This window comes from Pezoporus flaviventris, unplaced genomic scaffold (genome assembly GCF_033815535.1).
Source record: "Pezoporus flaviventris isolate CSIRO_AGI_PZ_B2104156 unplaced genomic scaffold, CSIRO_AGI_Pfla_v1 ptg000350l, whole genome shotgun sequence".
Lineage (NCBI taxonomy): Eukaryota > Metazoa > Chordata > Aves > Psittaciformes > Psittacidae > Pezoporus > Pezoporus flaviventris.
In genome coordinates this window covers 341,394-355,829 of record NW_026892897.1, presented here as the reverse complement: position 1 = coordinate 355,829, position 14,436 = coordinate 341,394, and the positions used below count along the sequence as shown (strand labels likewise).

The 14,436-nt window shown below is 58.7% G+C and overlaps 1 protein-coding gene across 7 annotated transcripts in view; it reads right to left on the bottom strand.

Moving 5' to 3' along the window:
• The window catches only part of HDAC7 (histone deacetylase 7), a 77,622-nt gene that overhangs the window by 7,682 nt on the left and 55,504 nt on the right, over positions 1-14,436 (bottom strand). For 4 of the 7 annotated variants that reach the window (XM_061443351.1, XM_061443348.1, XM_061443349.1 and 1 more), the window contains exons 2-9: positions 6,668-6,864; positions 5,095-5,185; positions 3,652-3,763; positions 3,324-3,439; positions 3,050-3,172; positions 2,123-2,232; positions 1,143-1,259; positions 742-940 (exon numbers count right to left, since the gene is read on the bottom strand). In XM_061443351.1, coding sequence (XP_061299335.1) covers positions 742-940; positions 1,143-1,259; positions 2,123-2,232; positions 3,050-3,172; positions 3,324-3,439; positions 3,652-3,763; positions 5,095-5,185; positions 6,668-6,864 — 1,065 coding nt within the window. Of the gene's footprint in view, positions 1-741; positions 941-1,142; positions 1,260-2,122; positions 2,233-3,049; positions 3,173-3,323; positions 3,440-3,651; positions 3,764-5,094; positions 5,186-6,667; positions 6,865-9,269; positions 9,418-14,436 lie in introns of those variants that run through there. The other 3 variants (XM_061443352.1, XM_061443353.1, XM_061443354.1) reach the window with 2 other exon arrangements.

The window sequence follows — 14,436 nt, the reverse complement described above, 5'->3', positions numbered from 1 at the left end:
GAAGGAGAGGTGAGGGTGGCACCCTGCAGAGCTGTCTGCACACCACGGCAAGCAGCAGCACGGTCTGGACCCATGTAGACTATCTCCAGACAGCCCTAAAGATGATGGTGACCCAGCCCTGGAGCCCAGGGTCTGGTAGGCATGGGCTGTGCCTTCATGGTTCACCTCCTTCTGTCCCCATTGCTTTGGCAGCAGGGGTCTGGGGACAGGACCTGGCTGATCTCAGTCAGCTTCACCCTCAATGGGAGAAGCTTCCTTCACTGCTGGTATCACAGAACAGGGAGAGATGGAGCCAGGAATGAGCACAAAGGAGCCAATTCTCTTTCTGCTACAGTCAGAGTGGGGCCACAGCCAAGAGGTCAGAGCTGCCCTGCTCAAGGCAGGGTCTCTACTGAAATCTATTGGCACAAGAGCATAGGAAGAGGTGAGAAAGACCCCTTGGAGGGGATGAACAGGTCCACGCCAGCCCAGGCAGGGCAAGGGGCAGCTGGAGGGAAGAGCCAAAGCTATATCTCCCTGCATTGTCAAGGCCATGGTGTGTGCAGGACTCTGGTTTCATCCACGGCAAGGACACGCTGCTGGTGAGGCAGAACCGGGCCAACACCTTCCATTCCCTCAGCCCCATCTCAAGGCACAGTAATGGAAAGATCAAGGCCAGTGGGCATTTCCCAGCACCCCAACCCCCTGCCTGCCCTCAGGGTCACTGCCAGCACCGCCACAGCCTCAGCGCCTGTCACTTACCTGCCACCAGTGGAGTGTGGGTGACCGAGGGCTCGAGGATGATGACGGGCTGGAGCCGAGAGGACAAGGGGCTCCCAGCTTCGTGCTGCTCCAAACCAGCTGGGATGAACACGGGCGAGTGTGTGCCCGCCAGGACAGGTCCATTCAACACGGGCACCCGGTGGGCCAGGCTGGAGAGGGGCCGGCGATCTGCCTCTCCCTGCACAGAGGAGGAGGATGGGGTCAGCATCCCGCAGGACACGGCGTGAGGAGGGGACAGCACATCCTCACCGTGCCCAAGGTGTTCGGGAATACTCAGAGCTAGCACACCCCAGCAACCCCAGGCCCAAAGGCATGGGCTTCCCCTGCCCCATAGGCACCCTCTGCCCAGTTCTGAGGCCACCTACAAGCTGGCTACCTACCCTGGCGCTAGTGGTGGCCGGCAACCCCAGCGTGATGGCCGGAAGGGAGGCTGCGCTCTGCAGGGCAAACTGGGCCAGTGAGCTCTCCTGCATCATCAGGCGCTGGGCCAGGGGTGTCTGCACCAAACACAAGGCATTAGTGTCCTGCTCCAACGTGGAACAAGCAGCTTGAGCACGGGCAGCAGCAAAAGGGGCTGAGCCCCGTTTGCCTGGGGGAGTGCTATTAAACCACAGCAAAACTCAGCCCCTTTGAAGGACCTGATGCCTGCTCGTAGAAGCAACCAGGTTGGAAAAGCCCTTTAAGCTCCTCAAGTCCAACCATTCCCAGCACTGCCAAGGCCACCACTAACCCATGGCATTGAGGGCTACACAGTGTGTGAGCACTTGTAGGGACAGTGACTGCAGCCCTGCCCTGGGCAGCCTCTTCCAATGCCTGAGCACCCTCTGGGGCAGGAATTGTTCCTCAGCTCCATCTAAACCTGCCCTGGTGCAGCTTGAGGCCGGTTCCTCTTGTCCCATCCCTTGTTCCTTGGGAGCAGAGCCCAGCCCCTCCTGGCTCCATCCTCCTGTCAGGCACTTGTAGGGAGCCACCAGGTCCCCCCTGAGCCTTCTCTTCTCCATCTGAACCCCTCAGGTCCCTCAGCCCTTCCCCATCACCCTTGTGCTCCAGGCCCTGCACCAGCCCCATTGCCCTTCTCTGGCCCCACTCCAGCACCTCGAAGTCCCTCTTGGAGTGAGGGGTCCAGAGCTGAACACAGGATTCGAGGTGCAGCCCCACCAGTTCCCAGTGCAGGGGCACAATCCCTGCCCTGGCCCTGCCGCCGCACTGGTGCTGAGCCAGGCCAGGATGCTGGGGGCTTCCTGGCTGCCTGGGCACAAGCTGCTCATGTTCACCTCCGTCAGCCAGCAGAGAAACAAGTAACGACCCTTCCAGAGGTTGGGAAGCCCCAGCCTGTGGCCCTTTGGCTGCTGGATCTCACCTCGTGGGCCATGCTGGAGGCAGCAGGGAGGGCTCCGTGCTCGGCGGGGAGGCTGTCGTTGGGAGAGCTGCAACCGGACACAGGGGTGCTGCTACTGCTCGGGGAGGAGTCTGCAGGGAAGAGCAACAGGGGTGATGGGGAAAGCACCCAGAGCAGGGCTGCACAGCCTCTGCCCCAGCCCTTCATCGCCCTCCCTTCCGCTAACAGCTGCCACCACCCTCCTTGGGTGACATCTCCCTTGGGCACATGGAAGCTCCAAAGCACAACGAGGAATCCTGACCAGCAATATTTGCTCAAGACCTTAGACCCTTCCAGTCTGGAAGTTCATCCTGGGCTTGAAAAGCAGCAGGGTTCAGTGGCAGGAATGTCCTTTCCTGGCTCATTTGTCCCTGCACCACTATAGAATCATGGAATGGTCTGGGTTGGAAGAGACCTTAAAGCTCATCCAGTTTGAACCAGGGACAATGTCCACCAGAGCAGCTTGCTCCAAGCCCCATCCAACCTGGCTTTGAACACTGCCCCAGCGATGAGGCAGCCACAGCTTCTCCCTCATCTCCAACCTGAACTTCCCCTGTTCCAGTCTGAACCCATCACCCCTTGTCCCATTGCTCCAGTCCCTGATGCAGGTCCCTCTCCAGCATCCTTGTAGCCCCCTTCAGACACTGGAAGCTGCTCTGAGCTCTCCACGCAGCTCCTCTGCTCCAGACTGGCTCCCTATGGGAGCTGCTCCAGCCCCTGCTCATCCTCCCTTAGCATCCTCCAGAGAGCTCCCTCCACGTGCCCTGGCACCCATAACACACCAAGCCCCGGCCACGCAGCCCCCAAGCAGATGTGACCCAGGATCCTGGGCACACCACAGCTGCTCCAGCCTGGCCCCAAGGGGTCTCCAAACCCTGCTGAGGGATCACATCCAGATGCAGGCCTCACCGATGGCCTCGGGTGGCCGCCTCTTGAGCGACGGGGGAGCGCTCTCCTTCCGCGTCAGGGGGTTCTTGCGTCGGTCAAGGCACTTCCTGGGCTTGCACCGCACCTTCAGGTTGGGCTCAGATGCTGTGAGCACACAAGGAGGTTGGTCCCAGCCCCACTGCTGATGGGGACACAGCTAGGGTGGCTTTGTGGGGCCAGGACATCCTGGGTCTTAGCTCCAGGCAGCCCCTGCAAGCAGGCTGCGAGGGAGATGCTGTTACTGCCAAGGTCTTACCTGTCTTCCGCAGTGGGAAATGCTCGGGGGGGTCGAGGGAAGTGCTGGGAACAGGGGGCAGGAAGGTGCTGAGCACAGGAGGGGACGGGCCCTCAGGATCCAGAGGCTCCAGAGACCTACAGGGAGAAGTCACCTTGTTAGAGACCTTTCCCAGCTGGCAGCCGCATGCTTCCCGTGCTATGGTCTCCAATGCAAGGGTGGCCCATGGAACATTGCCCTTCCCAGGCATGTGCCAGTGGACACAAAGGCTTGACCTGTCCACTACCACAAGCACCTATAGAAGGGCTCCAGCTGCTGGTTTTGCCTTGTCTTGGGACAAAAGCTTTACCTGTATGGCATGGCTGAAGGGTTGGGGTTGCTGGTCCTCTCCAAAGCTGCCTGCTGCTTCTTCAGGATGACCTCAGCCAGCTTCTGCTTCACCACTGTGCTGGCCACGGCACCTGCAGAAGCACCAGCAGTGACCACACGGGGCTGAGAGCCAACACAGAGCACTTTAAAGGATCCCATGCAGTTTGAGGCTCCTGAACCTCTTGATGGCCTCTTCCAGAAGAGCATGAGCTTGACCACAACCCACTGCCAAACAGCAGCGACCCACATTCAATACCCCGTTCCACCCCAGGCAGAACTCTGGCTGCTGCAGGGTGCTGCAATCACCAGCACCCATGGGGGTTCCCACCTCGGATAGAACCCATTTGCATGCTCCTACCCATGCGAGGCTATAGCCCCATCTGAATGATCCAGCAGGGATGCTCTGGGGTTACAAGAGGGATGCTCCACACTTCTGTGCTAGCATTTAGCACCTCTGAGCCCAGGTAAATTGATTTATAGAATGCCAGCCTGGTTTGGGTTGGAAGGGACCTTAAAGCTCATCCAGCTCCAACCCCTGCCACAGGCAGGGACCCCTTCCACTAGGCAGCTTGCTCCAAGCCCCTGTGTCCAACCTGCAAGGGATGAACTCTCAGTCTCCATCAAGGGGCTGTGTGCAGCATTCCCAGGAGAGGCATGGAAAGGGCAGGCACCATGTTATCAGCATCACACCGAGCCCCATCAACCCTTCAAACCTCGACAGAGGAGTGAGGTGGGAGCGAAGGGGAAACAGCAGCAGCCTAATGGAGCTCAGGAGGTGCACATGGACACTGGGATGGGTGCAGTGCATCTGACGGATGCTGCAGCTGCACACCCCACAGCTCAGAGGGACCAGCACTAGATGGCGCAGGGAGACCGCAGCAGGACGCATTCTGCCCACCAGTCTCTCCCCTCTGCTACTGGTGCTCCAGGCTTGCAAGGTCAAGCGGCCACTTCACACCCTGCTCAGGGCAGCCACAAGCACCATCAGCTGGGGGAGCATCGCTGCAGTGGCTAACACAACGTTAGCCCGGAGCTGTGACCCCCCCAGGCTGGCATTGCCAGGAGGGATATGAAGGACAAGCACCAGCCAGGCCACAGCCCCCAAACCCTCTTGCCAACTGCTAAGGGCAGCTTGCTGGTATCACTGCTTGCTGCTCAGGGCAGCACTTCCCTATGGACACTGTGTTGTCCTCTCGGCCCCAGGCAGGCACAGAGCAGGGCTCAGTCTGATGCACAGGACCGAGATGCTCCATGACACAAGTGCTATCACACACCTTTAGACCAAGAGAGGGCAGAACCATCCTCTGATCCCCCTCCTAAGAGCCCCTCTGTGAGCTGATCTCCCTGGGTTAGGGGACACGGCTCCTCAGGCAGGGATGTGGTCCCCGCTGCTACGTGCCAACACACGCAGGGGGGCTCTTACTTCTCTTGCTCTTGTCCTTGTTGAGGATCTGCCGCAGCTCCTGCTCCTGCTGCCCAGGCTCAGCTTCACGGTGTGGGGACTCCATGGTCACCTGCGAGAGGAGAGCGACATCAGCCCAGTGCAGACCAAAGGCTTCTGGCCCTTTCCCCAAGCCCAAGGCACGATAACACAGGGATGGAGCCCATCTGAACCGCTCAGTTAGGTCAGTCTGGGGAACCTGGTGGGCAGAGCATGGTCAAGTTGATTCACCACAGCAAACAGATGCAGCTTTGTCACCAGAGATGCTCTCCCCAGGGACATGGTAGAACTCAAACCAGTCTGGTTCAAATTGCCGGTGTTTTGGCTTATCTGTAGCTAGGGCACGTTGTGATATAAGGAGAAAGGAAAGTTATAGTTGACTAAAAAGGAGGGAAAACCCCTGAAAAAGCTATTAAACACATCTCAGAAGCTTGGCTCTTGGTGCTTTCCAGAGCTGAGGTTTTCCAGGATGATTCCATAGGGAGGTCAGAAAGCACAAACGCCTCCGAGCACCCAACAGTCGTGGCAGCAGCAGCATCTCAAACTCTCTGCGTGTGGACCATGCTGGTGCCCAGGCTCAGCATGATTCCCCCAGGGCTTCCAGACACGGTTACTGGGACCAGTGAGCCCACGCCATGCACTGACAGGGATGTGAGAGAAGCAGATGAGGCTTTAGTCCAGAGAAGGGGGGGGTACAACTGCATCTTCCATCACCCAAAGGGGGCTACAGAGCGGATGGAACCTGGGTCCCCCGAGGGGCACAGCAAAAGGATGAGCCACAACAGGCCAGACCGTGAAGGAAATCCCACCTGGATATATGGAACTGATTCCTGCCATGAGCACCGGGACAGGCAGAGGGGGGGAGATCTCTGCGCTTGCCCAGACGTGGCCTCCACAACCTGCCCTACCTCTGAAGCTGGGGTCTCCAGGGGACCCCGCCAAGCTAACTCCTGCTGTCAGGCTGCGACAGTGCAGAGCCTGGCAGCAGGACGGGGCTGTGATCCCGGCTGACACCGTGGAATTCCAGTGCAGACTTCCCAGCAGAGCAGCACAGGAGCTGCCTTTGGGGCAGGGAGCCAGCGGTGGCCAAGCGCAGGGGCACATCCCAGCCACCCAGCATCCTGTCCAGCCGCCCTGGCTCCTGCCTCAGCGCACGTGGTTGGCGGCGGCTGAGAGCATTGCCCTGCTCCACACATCCCAGGAGGCCCCAGCCTTTGGCAGGACAGGGATTTGGCCCCGAAAGGAAGACGTGAAACCCACCCCACCTGACTCCTAAAGCAGCCTCCTTGCGTCAGAGAGGTCTCTGGGCTGGCTCTGAAGCACTGCGGCCTCTCCAGCTCAGGGGAGAAGCAGGAATTCACCTGGGAAGGTTATTTTGGGGTAGGGTTTTCCAGCTTCTTCCTCTTCATCCCTGCCAGAGCTCGGCCCAAGCCAGCCCCAGCGCAGGGCACTGCTGGCAGGCACACACAGCACCATGAGCTACGTGCTTGAGGAGGGATGGGGGTGCCAAACCCTCACCCAGCCACTACCCCCTCGCACCCTGGGGTGCTCATACCCTGACGTGCTGGTGGGCGAGCTGCTCCACTTGCTGCTGGTGCAGGCTGGCGAGGAAAAGCTGGTGCTGGAGCTGCTGCGTGTGCTTGAGGGCCAGCAAAGTGGTGTCAGAGCCAGGCTTGACGACGCGCTGCCCGATGCGCAGGTCCATGGGGACGCTCTGGGGCACCCGTGGGGAGGTGCACGGGGTCACGGCAGCTGTGGAGACACAAGGAGAGGAGCAGCTCAGGCCCTGGCCTGCTCAATGCCTGCAGGAAGCACCAGGATAGGGCTCGGCTCTATCCCGATGTATTGCCATCGGGAAGGGTTTGCCCACACACCACCTGCAGGCTGCAAGAGCCTTCTGGGCAAGCAATCCTGCCAGCGATAGAAGGTCCTGGAGGGCATCTCTCCTCACACCTCGGCTGAAAAATGCTTTGCTTGTGGCATCCCACAGCCCAAACGCAGCCATGGGCACTGCAGCACGGGGTGGGGGGGAAGGTGGAAGCAGGCAGGAATTCAGCATTAAAGGACACTGCAAGGGGGATGCTCTTGGATGCAGGAGCAGGGCCACTGCAGCTCGAGAGCTGGTTGTGTTCCAAAAGCAGTTTAGCACACCTTGTGCTGTTCAAATCCCAACCTCAACAGCCTCAGGAGAAACCTCTGCAGGTTCCTACCCCGTAATACAGCATCTGCACAGGGGGAAACCCAGCAAACTCCTACCCTGGCCCATGCCAAGGTGCACGGGGAAGGAGAATGAGTGTATTCATCCAAGGAAGGCACCAGGACTATAAATAACCACATCCTGTGCAGCCCAGGCAGGAAAATCCCCTCTGGTCGAGGGCAAGCACTTCTCTGACCAGCTCAACATCCCCAACCTCAGCCCAGGCCAGAGAAGGAGGTGGTGTTCCCAGTAAACGCCAGCATAGGCTTGATTCCATTCCCTGCATCACCGATAACTTATCCCTAATGGGCTCTGATTGCTACTCACTGCCTGCCCCATGTATCCAGCATGATGTGGAGCTCGAGGGCCATTAACAACCAGAGCCTCAAACCCAGGAGCTCCTCTGCTCCGTTACCACCAAGGCTTCATGGGTGGACACGGTGCAATGCCACGAGAAGGGCAGGATGAGCCCCAGCACTCCCTTTGGGGGTCAGGTACAGCCCAAGCACATTTAAACTGCAACTTCATGAGCAAACAAGAGTCCAGGTGAAGTTACCCCATGCAGGAAGATCCTGACCTTCTCTCAGCCCTTTGTCTCACCTACCACGTGCCCCATAGCCCGAGCAGGAAGCCAAGCAGGGCTCCCCAAAAGGAGGAGCATCCCAACACGTCTCCTTGCAGCAGGGTGCCAGCACCAGCACCCTGGGAGGCCGTCACCTGCGTGCTGCTCCACGAAGCTCCCAGCCAAAGGGCCTCCCAGCTTGCAGAACATCAGCGATGTTGAAGGATGCAACCGATGAACTGGGCTGTCACCTCCTGCTTCCCAGCTCATGTGTGTTCCCACCTCCCAGGGAGGAGGAGGATGCCGGAGGGATGGGTGCTGCTGGAGCCCCTCAGGGATGCAGGCTGACGAGGCAGGAGCAGGGCATGTGCAGTGCTACCCGATGTGCCGGGCTGCTGGCAGCCAGACAAGGACAGAGTGTAACAGGGATGGGAAACAGGGAATTCTGACAGCTCCCAGCCCAGCCAAATCCCTGCCACGTGATGCTGTCTATCTGCAGGAACTTGCAGAAGCTCAGCCATCCCTCAGTCCCCCCCAGCCAAATGTCACTGTCCTGCTGGATCCGACAAAGGGGGCAGGAGCTGGGAACTGCTGCCGGGGGTTCATCGGCGTCAGGCTCAGCTTGGAGACACGGAAAGGGCTGCTTAGGTGAGGGATCATTGTGCCGAGGGGAAAGTGGGGGCATGGGGAGGAAGGGACCAGCCACATCCTCAGAGCTGATGGCATCCAGAGAACGCTTGTCACAACCTTTCTCTGCTTGGGATGCTAAAGATGCCCATGGGGAGCTCCCACAAGGCAAAGCTCAGCAGCAGCAGCAGCCTTATCCTCACCTCCCCATGGGCAGCATCCTCAGGCTCAGCACCTCCAGGGGATAAAAAGGGGCAGGAAGGTCTCGGAGGCAAAGGAGAGGCTACAACAGGAACCTCCAAGGGCATGGAGAGTGGCAGAGCTGATGGGGAACACATGGGGGGGAATCTCTCTGCCTCATCTGCTTTAAATCCAAGCTCCGAAGCAGGGAAGAGGAGAAGTGGGAGGGAACGTGTGTGCTGGGAGGGACAGGGACAGGGAGGCCGGGCAGGCCAGCGGCCAGCAGCCAGCAAAACAACTCCTCAGCACTCAGCCCAAGCCAGGAAAAAGGCTGTCGAGCATCCCCAGGGCCAAGAGGCACCGGAGCCAGGGACCAGGCTGCGTGGACCCTCCTCCTGGCACAGGAAGCACCGGCCCTGCTCGGATGGCGACACTGGAGCATCATTTTCAGGTGGGAAAGAGGAAGGATGAGACGGGAAAACAGGGATTGTAGGAGCACAGACTGGCCTCAAGCACCTCAGGGCGACAGGGGTGTCCCAGTCCCTGGGCAGGAGCCTTGGCCGCCATCCCCATGCTGGTACCCTGTGGTACCTTGCGCATGGCAGCTCCCCAGGGATGCTCCACATCCCTCCTGCTCCAGGCTGGGCTCCAGCAGGCTCTGGACCCCTCAGCAAAGGCCTTCCTGTGCTGGGAGCTGTTTGTTGCAGCCATGACCTCCTGCTGCAGCTTGAATCCATTTGGGGTTTCATGCTGGGACCTGGGCCAAGCAGTACAGTAAACAACTCCCCTCGGCTGCTCACACATGATTCAGGGGGCAGGCAGCCAGGCCAGCAGCTCCTCCTCTTCCCCTCACCCGAAGAAGGCCAAAAGCACAGCCCCATGGTAGCTCCTGGGGGGGGTCTGCCCCATTCCCCAACCACCCCAGCTCCTGCTGGTCCCTAATGGACCCTTGCAAGCCACCACGTGGCCCAGATGGGCTGAGGTTGGGATGCTCCACCGGCCCCATGCATCGCCAGGGGGCTGAATCCATCCTCCTCCTCCTCACCTGCATGGTCCAGGAGCAGGGCTGAGGGATGGAGCAGGGGGAAGCAAACCGGGAGCAGCCACCCAGGGAAGAGGTGGAAGGATTCTGGCCCTGCCAGCATCTCTTGAGGGTTGTTTTTAGGCCCCAGGAACATTCGCATGGGAAGGCTGGAGCTGGTGGCAGAGCCGGCCTCACACGAGCACTGCGGCTGGCAGAGGCTCGGCAGCCACCCCATCACCAGCAGCTCAAGCAGGGCAAACGGCTTTGCACATGAGCCCATGAAACCAGAGCAAAACTCAGCCCCTTTCAGACCTGGTGCCTTCTTATCATTGAATCACAGCCCTTTCAGCTCATCCAGGCCAGCCGTTCCGAGGCCACCACTGACCCATGGCACTGAGGGCTACCCAGTGTGTGAGCACTTGCAGGGACGGTGGCTCCAGGACTGTCCTTCGCAGCCTGTTCCAATGCCTGAGCACCCTTTGGGGCAGGAATTGTTCCTCAGCTCCATCTAAACCTGCCCTGGTGCAGCTTGAGGCCGTTTCCTCTTGTCCCATCGCTTGGGAGCAGAGCTCAGTCCCCTCCTGGCTCCATCCTGCTGTCAGGCACTTGTAGGGAGCCATCAGGTCTCCCCTTGAGCCTGCTCTTTTCCACACTAAACCCTCCCAGGTCCCTCAGCCATTCCTCATTGTGCTCCAGGCCCTGCACCAGCCCCGTTGCCCTGATGGAACACGGAAGCACCATGGAAGCGAGCACCATTGCACAAACCCGGGCAGGTAGAAGCAGCGGCAGCTCCACCCTTCCTCCATGGGAAGGGGGAGATTGCAACACAAGGAGAGCAGCTTCCGAGCAGCTTCCGAGGAGCAGAGGCTCTCGCCGTGCCTGGGAAAGCCTTGGGCAGTGGGATGAGCATGAATGCAAGCTCTGTGCTCAGCACCCAGCACGGGTTACCAGCATTTTCCAGGCCGTCGGCAGGATGCGGCGCAGGGAAAGCAGCCGAAGGGCTCCAAGCTGGGAAGGTGGGAAGGACACGGGGAAACTGCGGCCAAGGGATGGGATCCCCACTCTGCAAACAGCAAGGAGCCTCTTGGGCTCCTCTTAAGCTTTTGGCTGGGGTGAAACCTGGTGGCAGCATTGCCTGGGCTGGTGGTGCTAAATCACTGCTCCCGCTGCTGCTCTCGGGCACAGATCCCCCTAAAAAGCAGCCCAGAAATCGGTGCTTCGGCATGCCCTGCTGCATTTTAAGAGGCAAAAGGAGCCGTCAGCAAAGAGCTGCACTTCCTAACGGAGAAAGAAAGCACGAAGCAAACAAAGCAGGGCAGGCACGTTATGAAGGAGCAAAGCGGTCGCATCCCAGCTACGCCGTTCTGTGCAGCCGTGCCGCGTGCCAGCGCTGCCAACCCAGCCAAGAGCTTTGTCTGAGCCCAAATGGGGTTAAAGGCAGGGGTTTTTCTTCAAAACCATTTCCCATCTTATGCTGATTAGCTGCGAAAGGTTCAGAGTTCAGGCGGGTTGAAGAATGCATGTGATTAAAAACATTCCTCTTTAATAAAAGGAAAAGGCCTTCTGCAGAGCCACGCACAAGGAGCAAGAATTAGCTGGAGGGAATGTGCTCAAATTAAAACCACTTAACGAAGAAACCACACGAAAAGGGCTCTGTTGAAACAACATGAAGATCACAAAGGCAGAACTCGAGAAATAGGAAATCCCGGAGTCGGGGTACCTCGCATAACCTCGCCCTGGGGTGCAGGCACCGGGATGCTGGTTTCACCAGGGGACCAAACTTTAGGCTCCCCTTCGAGAGAAGCACAAAACCAGCATCACCCCAGCACCTCTCCCAGCTACAGCAGGAGCAGGGACACAGGCACTGCTCTATGGGGACAGGAGGGATGCTGCTCCAGACGGAGCGTGCCCCTCCGCTCTCCCTACCTCCAGCTGCTTATGGGTCCCTGGGGGGGCTTCCTCACAGGTCCCTGAGAAACCTGAGGGTTTGGGGCATTTCCTTCCTGCCTCACCTTGCTGCTGAGGAGCCACCACGTTGCAGGGATGCAGCTCCAGGGATGCAGCTCCAGGGAAAGCCCTGCAGTACGCAGTGTCCCGCACGAGCCACAGCAGAACAGATGCTGCTGAGGGAAGATGTCATGTTTGGAGCAGTCGGTTGCCAAGTTCTGATCACTCTTTCTGGAGCGTGTTAAGTGGGAGTTTCAAGGGCTTTATGAATTGGCCAGATGTGGGTGGATCCCTCTCCTCCCTACCAGCCATCACATTCCTGCTCTAAAACAAGAAGAGGCCGAGGTTTCTTTAGGAGAAGCCCCCGTGAGTTTTTTTCCACAAGGATAAAATCCTCAGGTTTGTTTTTTTTTTCCTACTCTGCTTCTTCCAAACTTCCTCGTGCACAAAGTTTCCAGGTGGGAATTGGAGACAGATGATGGCGAAAGCAACGCACCTGAAACCACCCAGGCTGCACACAAACACCTGCGAGGAAAGCGCATCATTTCGGGCTTTCAAACGCATTATTCATGCATTTGAAGGCCATCAGTCAGGAAATTCTCTCTTTGAGCCTGTGGATGAGATCCACATCAGGCCTCGGGAAGCAGATCAGGGCGAGATACTTCCCCCTCATTACTCTCCCTGGTTATTTGTGGCTCGTGACCTTTGAGTCAGACACTTAATAGCCCTCCCTGGAATTCTCTCCCCACAAATGTGCCTTGTTCCAGCTTGAAACTCATGACTCCAGGACCCAAAAATCTCACGGTGCACTGGGACACGGATGCTTTGCACCTGGATCTGCTTTTAACGCGCTGCGTTCCAACCCACCCTCTGATATCAGCATTCCCACCCAGGCTCAAGGGATCACGCTATGTTCCCACAGCATCCGTGGAGAGCTGAAGGCACGACCCCGTTGCCAAAGGAAGAGGTGCAGTGAACCCTTCAGGACTAAATGAAACACTCATGGACGTGGGCCAGCTGCATCCATGGGGGAAATGTGGGTGCTTGTGCTCTCCATCAACCACAAGCCCCTTCCTTGCTGCCCCAGGGCTATGTGAGGGCCCTGGGCTGCCCCATGGATGTGGTCAGTGGGGTGAGCAGATCCACACGGGTGTTTAGGTGCCTGTTTCAAGGCAGGTTTCCCCCTTGCTCTCAAATGATCAGATTGGCTTTGAAAGCCTTTTGCCTGCAGGGCAAAGCTGGTCAGGAGGATCCCAAGGTAATCCTGCATCCTGCTAAATCACCCCAAAACCCCAAACCTTAACACAGAACCTAAACTGCATCTCGGGTACTACTTAAACCACCAAACACCTTCCTTCATACTCATGTACAGCTCCTGGAGCTGGAGCAACCAGGGCCGAGCATCCTGGATGCTGCCCCTCTCCCAGGGATGAGTTTTTAAAGCCTTCAAAGCACCAACTATGGTGCAAATGGAGGCAAAACCTGCACAGCAAAACCCGGGGCCAGGCTGCAAGTCTAAACTTGAGATCATTTGGTCACAGGAAAACACACAGAAGCCACAAAAAGAGCAGGAAAGAATCACACCACAGCTGCTTATGACCCCAGTGTAAAGCATCCCCATCCCTGCTGGCTGCTCCTCAGCCGTGCCCTGGGCTGTGGCACCATGAGCCGGGCCTCCACGGGTGTGCTGGAGCACATCTGAAGCAAGCAAGTGAATAAAGCAGTGCTCTGAGCACTTTCCCTGCAGAAGGATCGGGTCCCCAACCCCACGGTTTGAGCGTGGGCAACACGAGGTGCAAGGTGGGACCAAAGAGCTCATCTCCTGCAACCGCAGGCGGGCCATGGGACGGGAGGGACAGCAAGTGGGCTCCATGCATCCTCTGGCACAGCTGGAAACCTCTGGCAGTCATTTCCTGCCAGCAGTTGCATCCTCCCACCCCCACGGGTCGTAAGCCCCATCCCAAATAGCAGCACAAGGCCCCCGCGGGAGGATGCAGGGCGGAGGAGTGCAAGGTATCCCCAGGAAACCTCACAGCCATCATTTCCTCTGAAACAGAGGGAAATTCATGACCAAAGGGCTCTGCTGAAGGGAAGCCAAGGCTGCCTGGTGGTGCCTCGGGCTCCCCGCAACAGCACAGGCAGCTTCTGCCCATGGGAACACCCGAGAGCCAGGGAAAATCCTCCCCTCCCAGAAGGGAAACATCCCCCCTCGCACAGCCCACCCCATCGCATTCCTTCCTCACCTGCTCCCACAGCCTGGACCGGGACCGTGGGCTCATCCCCCAGCAGCCCCGCACATCCTGCTCTCTGGAATCACGCGATGCAGAGGCAGTGCCGGTCCTCCCCTTGAAGCCTTTCTCTGCAGCAGGGTGACGTTGAGCTCCACCACTCCTCCTGCCCCAGCGGCCCTGCCAACGCAGCCCGCAGAGGGGCTGCTACGCATCCTCACCTCCCATGTCCTCTCCCTGCGGACGCGGCTACAGCCGCAGCCGGAGAAGGGCTGAGGGTTGGCGCTGTGCTCCTGAAACCTTAAACCCTGCCAAGGCCTGAAGGCAAAGATGGATGTGGATGATAGACAGCATCTCCAGACAAGCAAGTACCCCCGCTCGGCTGGAACTGGAGCAGCCTGGTGCCTTCTAACAGCCCTATTCTCCCCCCAAGCAGGCTTCTAGCGAGAGGCAACAACCCTCGGCATCATCCCCCCTGCCTACAGTCAACACAGCTCTACGGAGTGAGGCTCTGGCACCAGTCCTGGCAGGATGAGCTCCTCCAAGCCTCTGTTCTCCA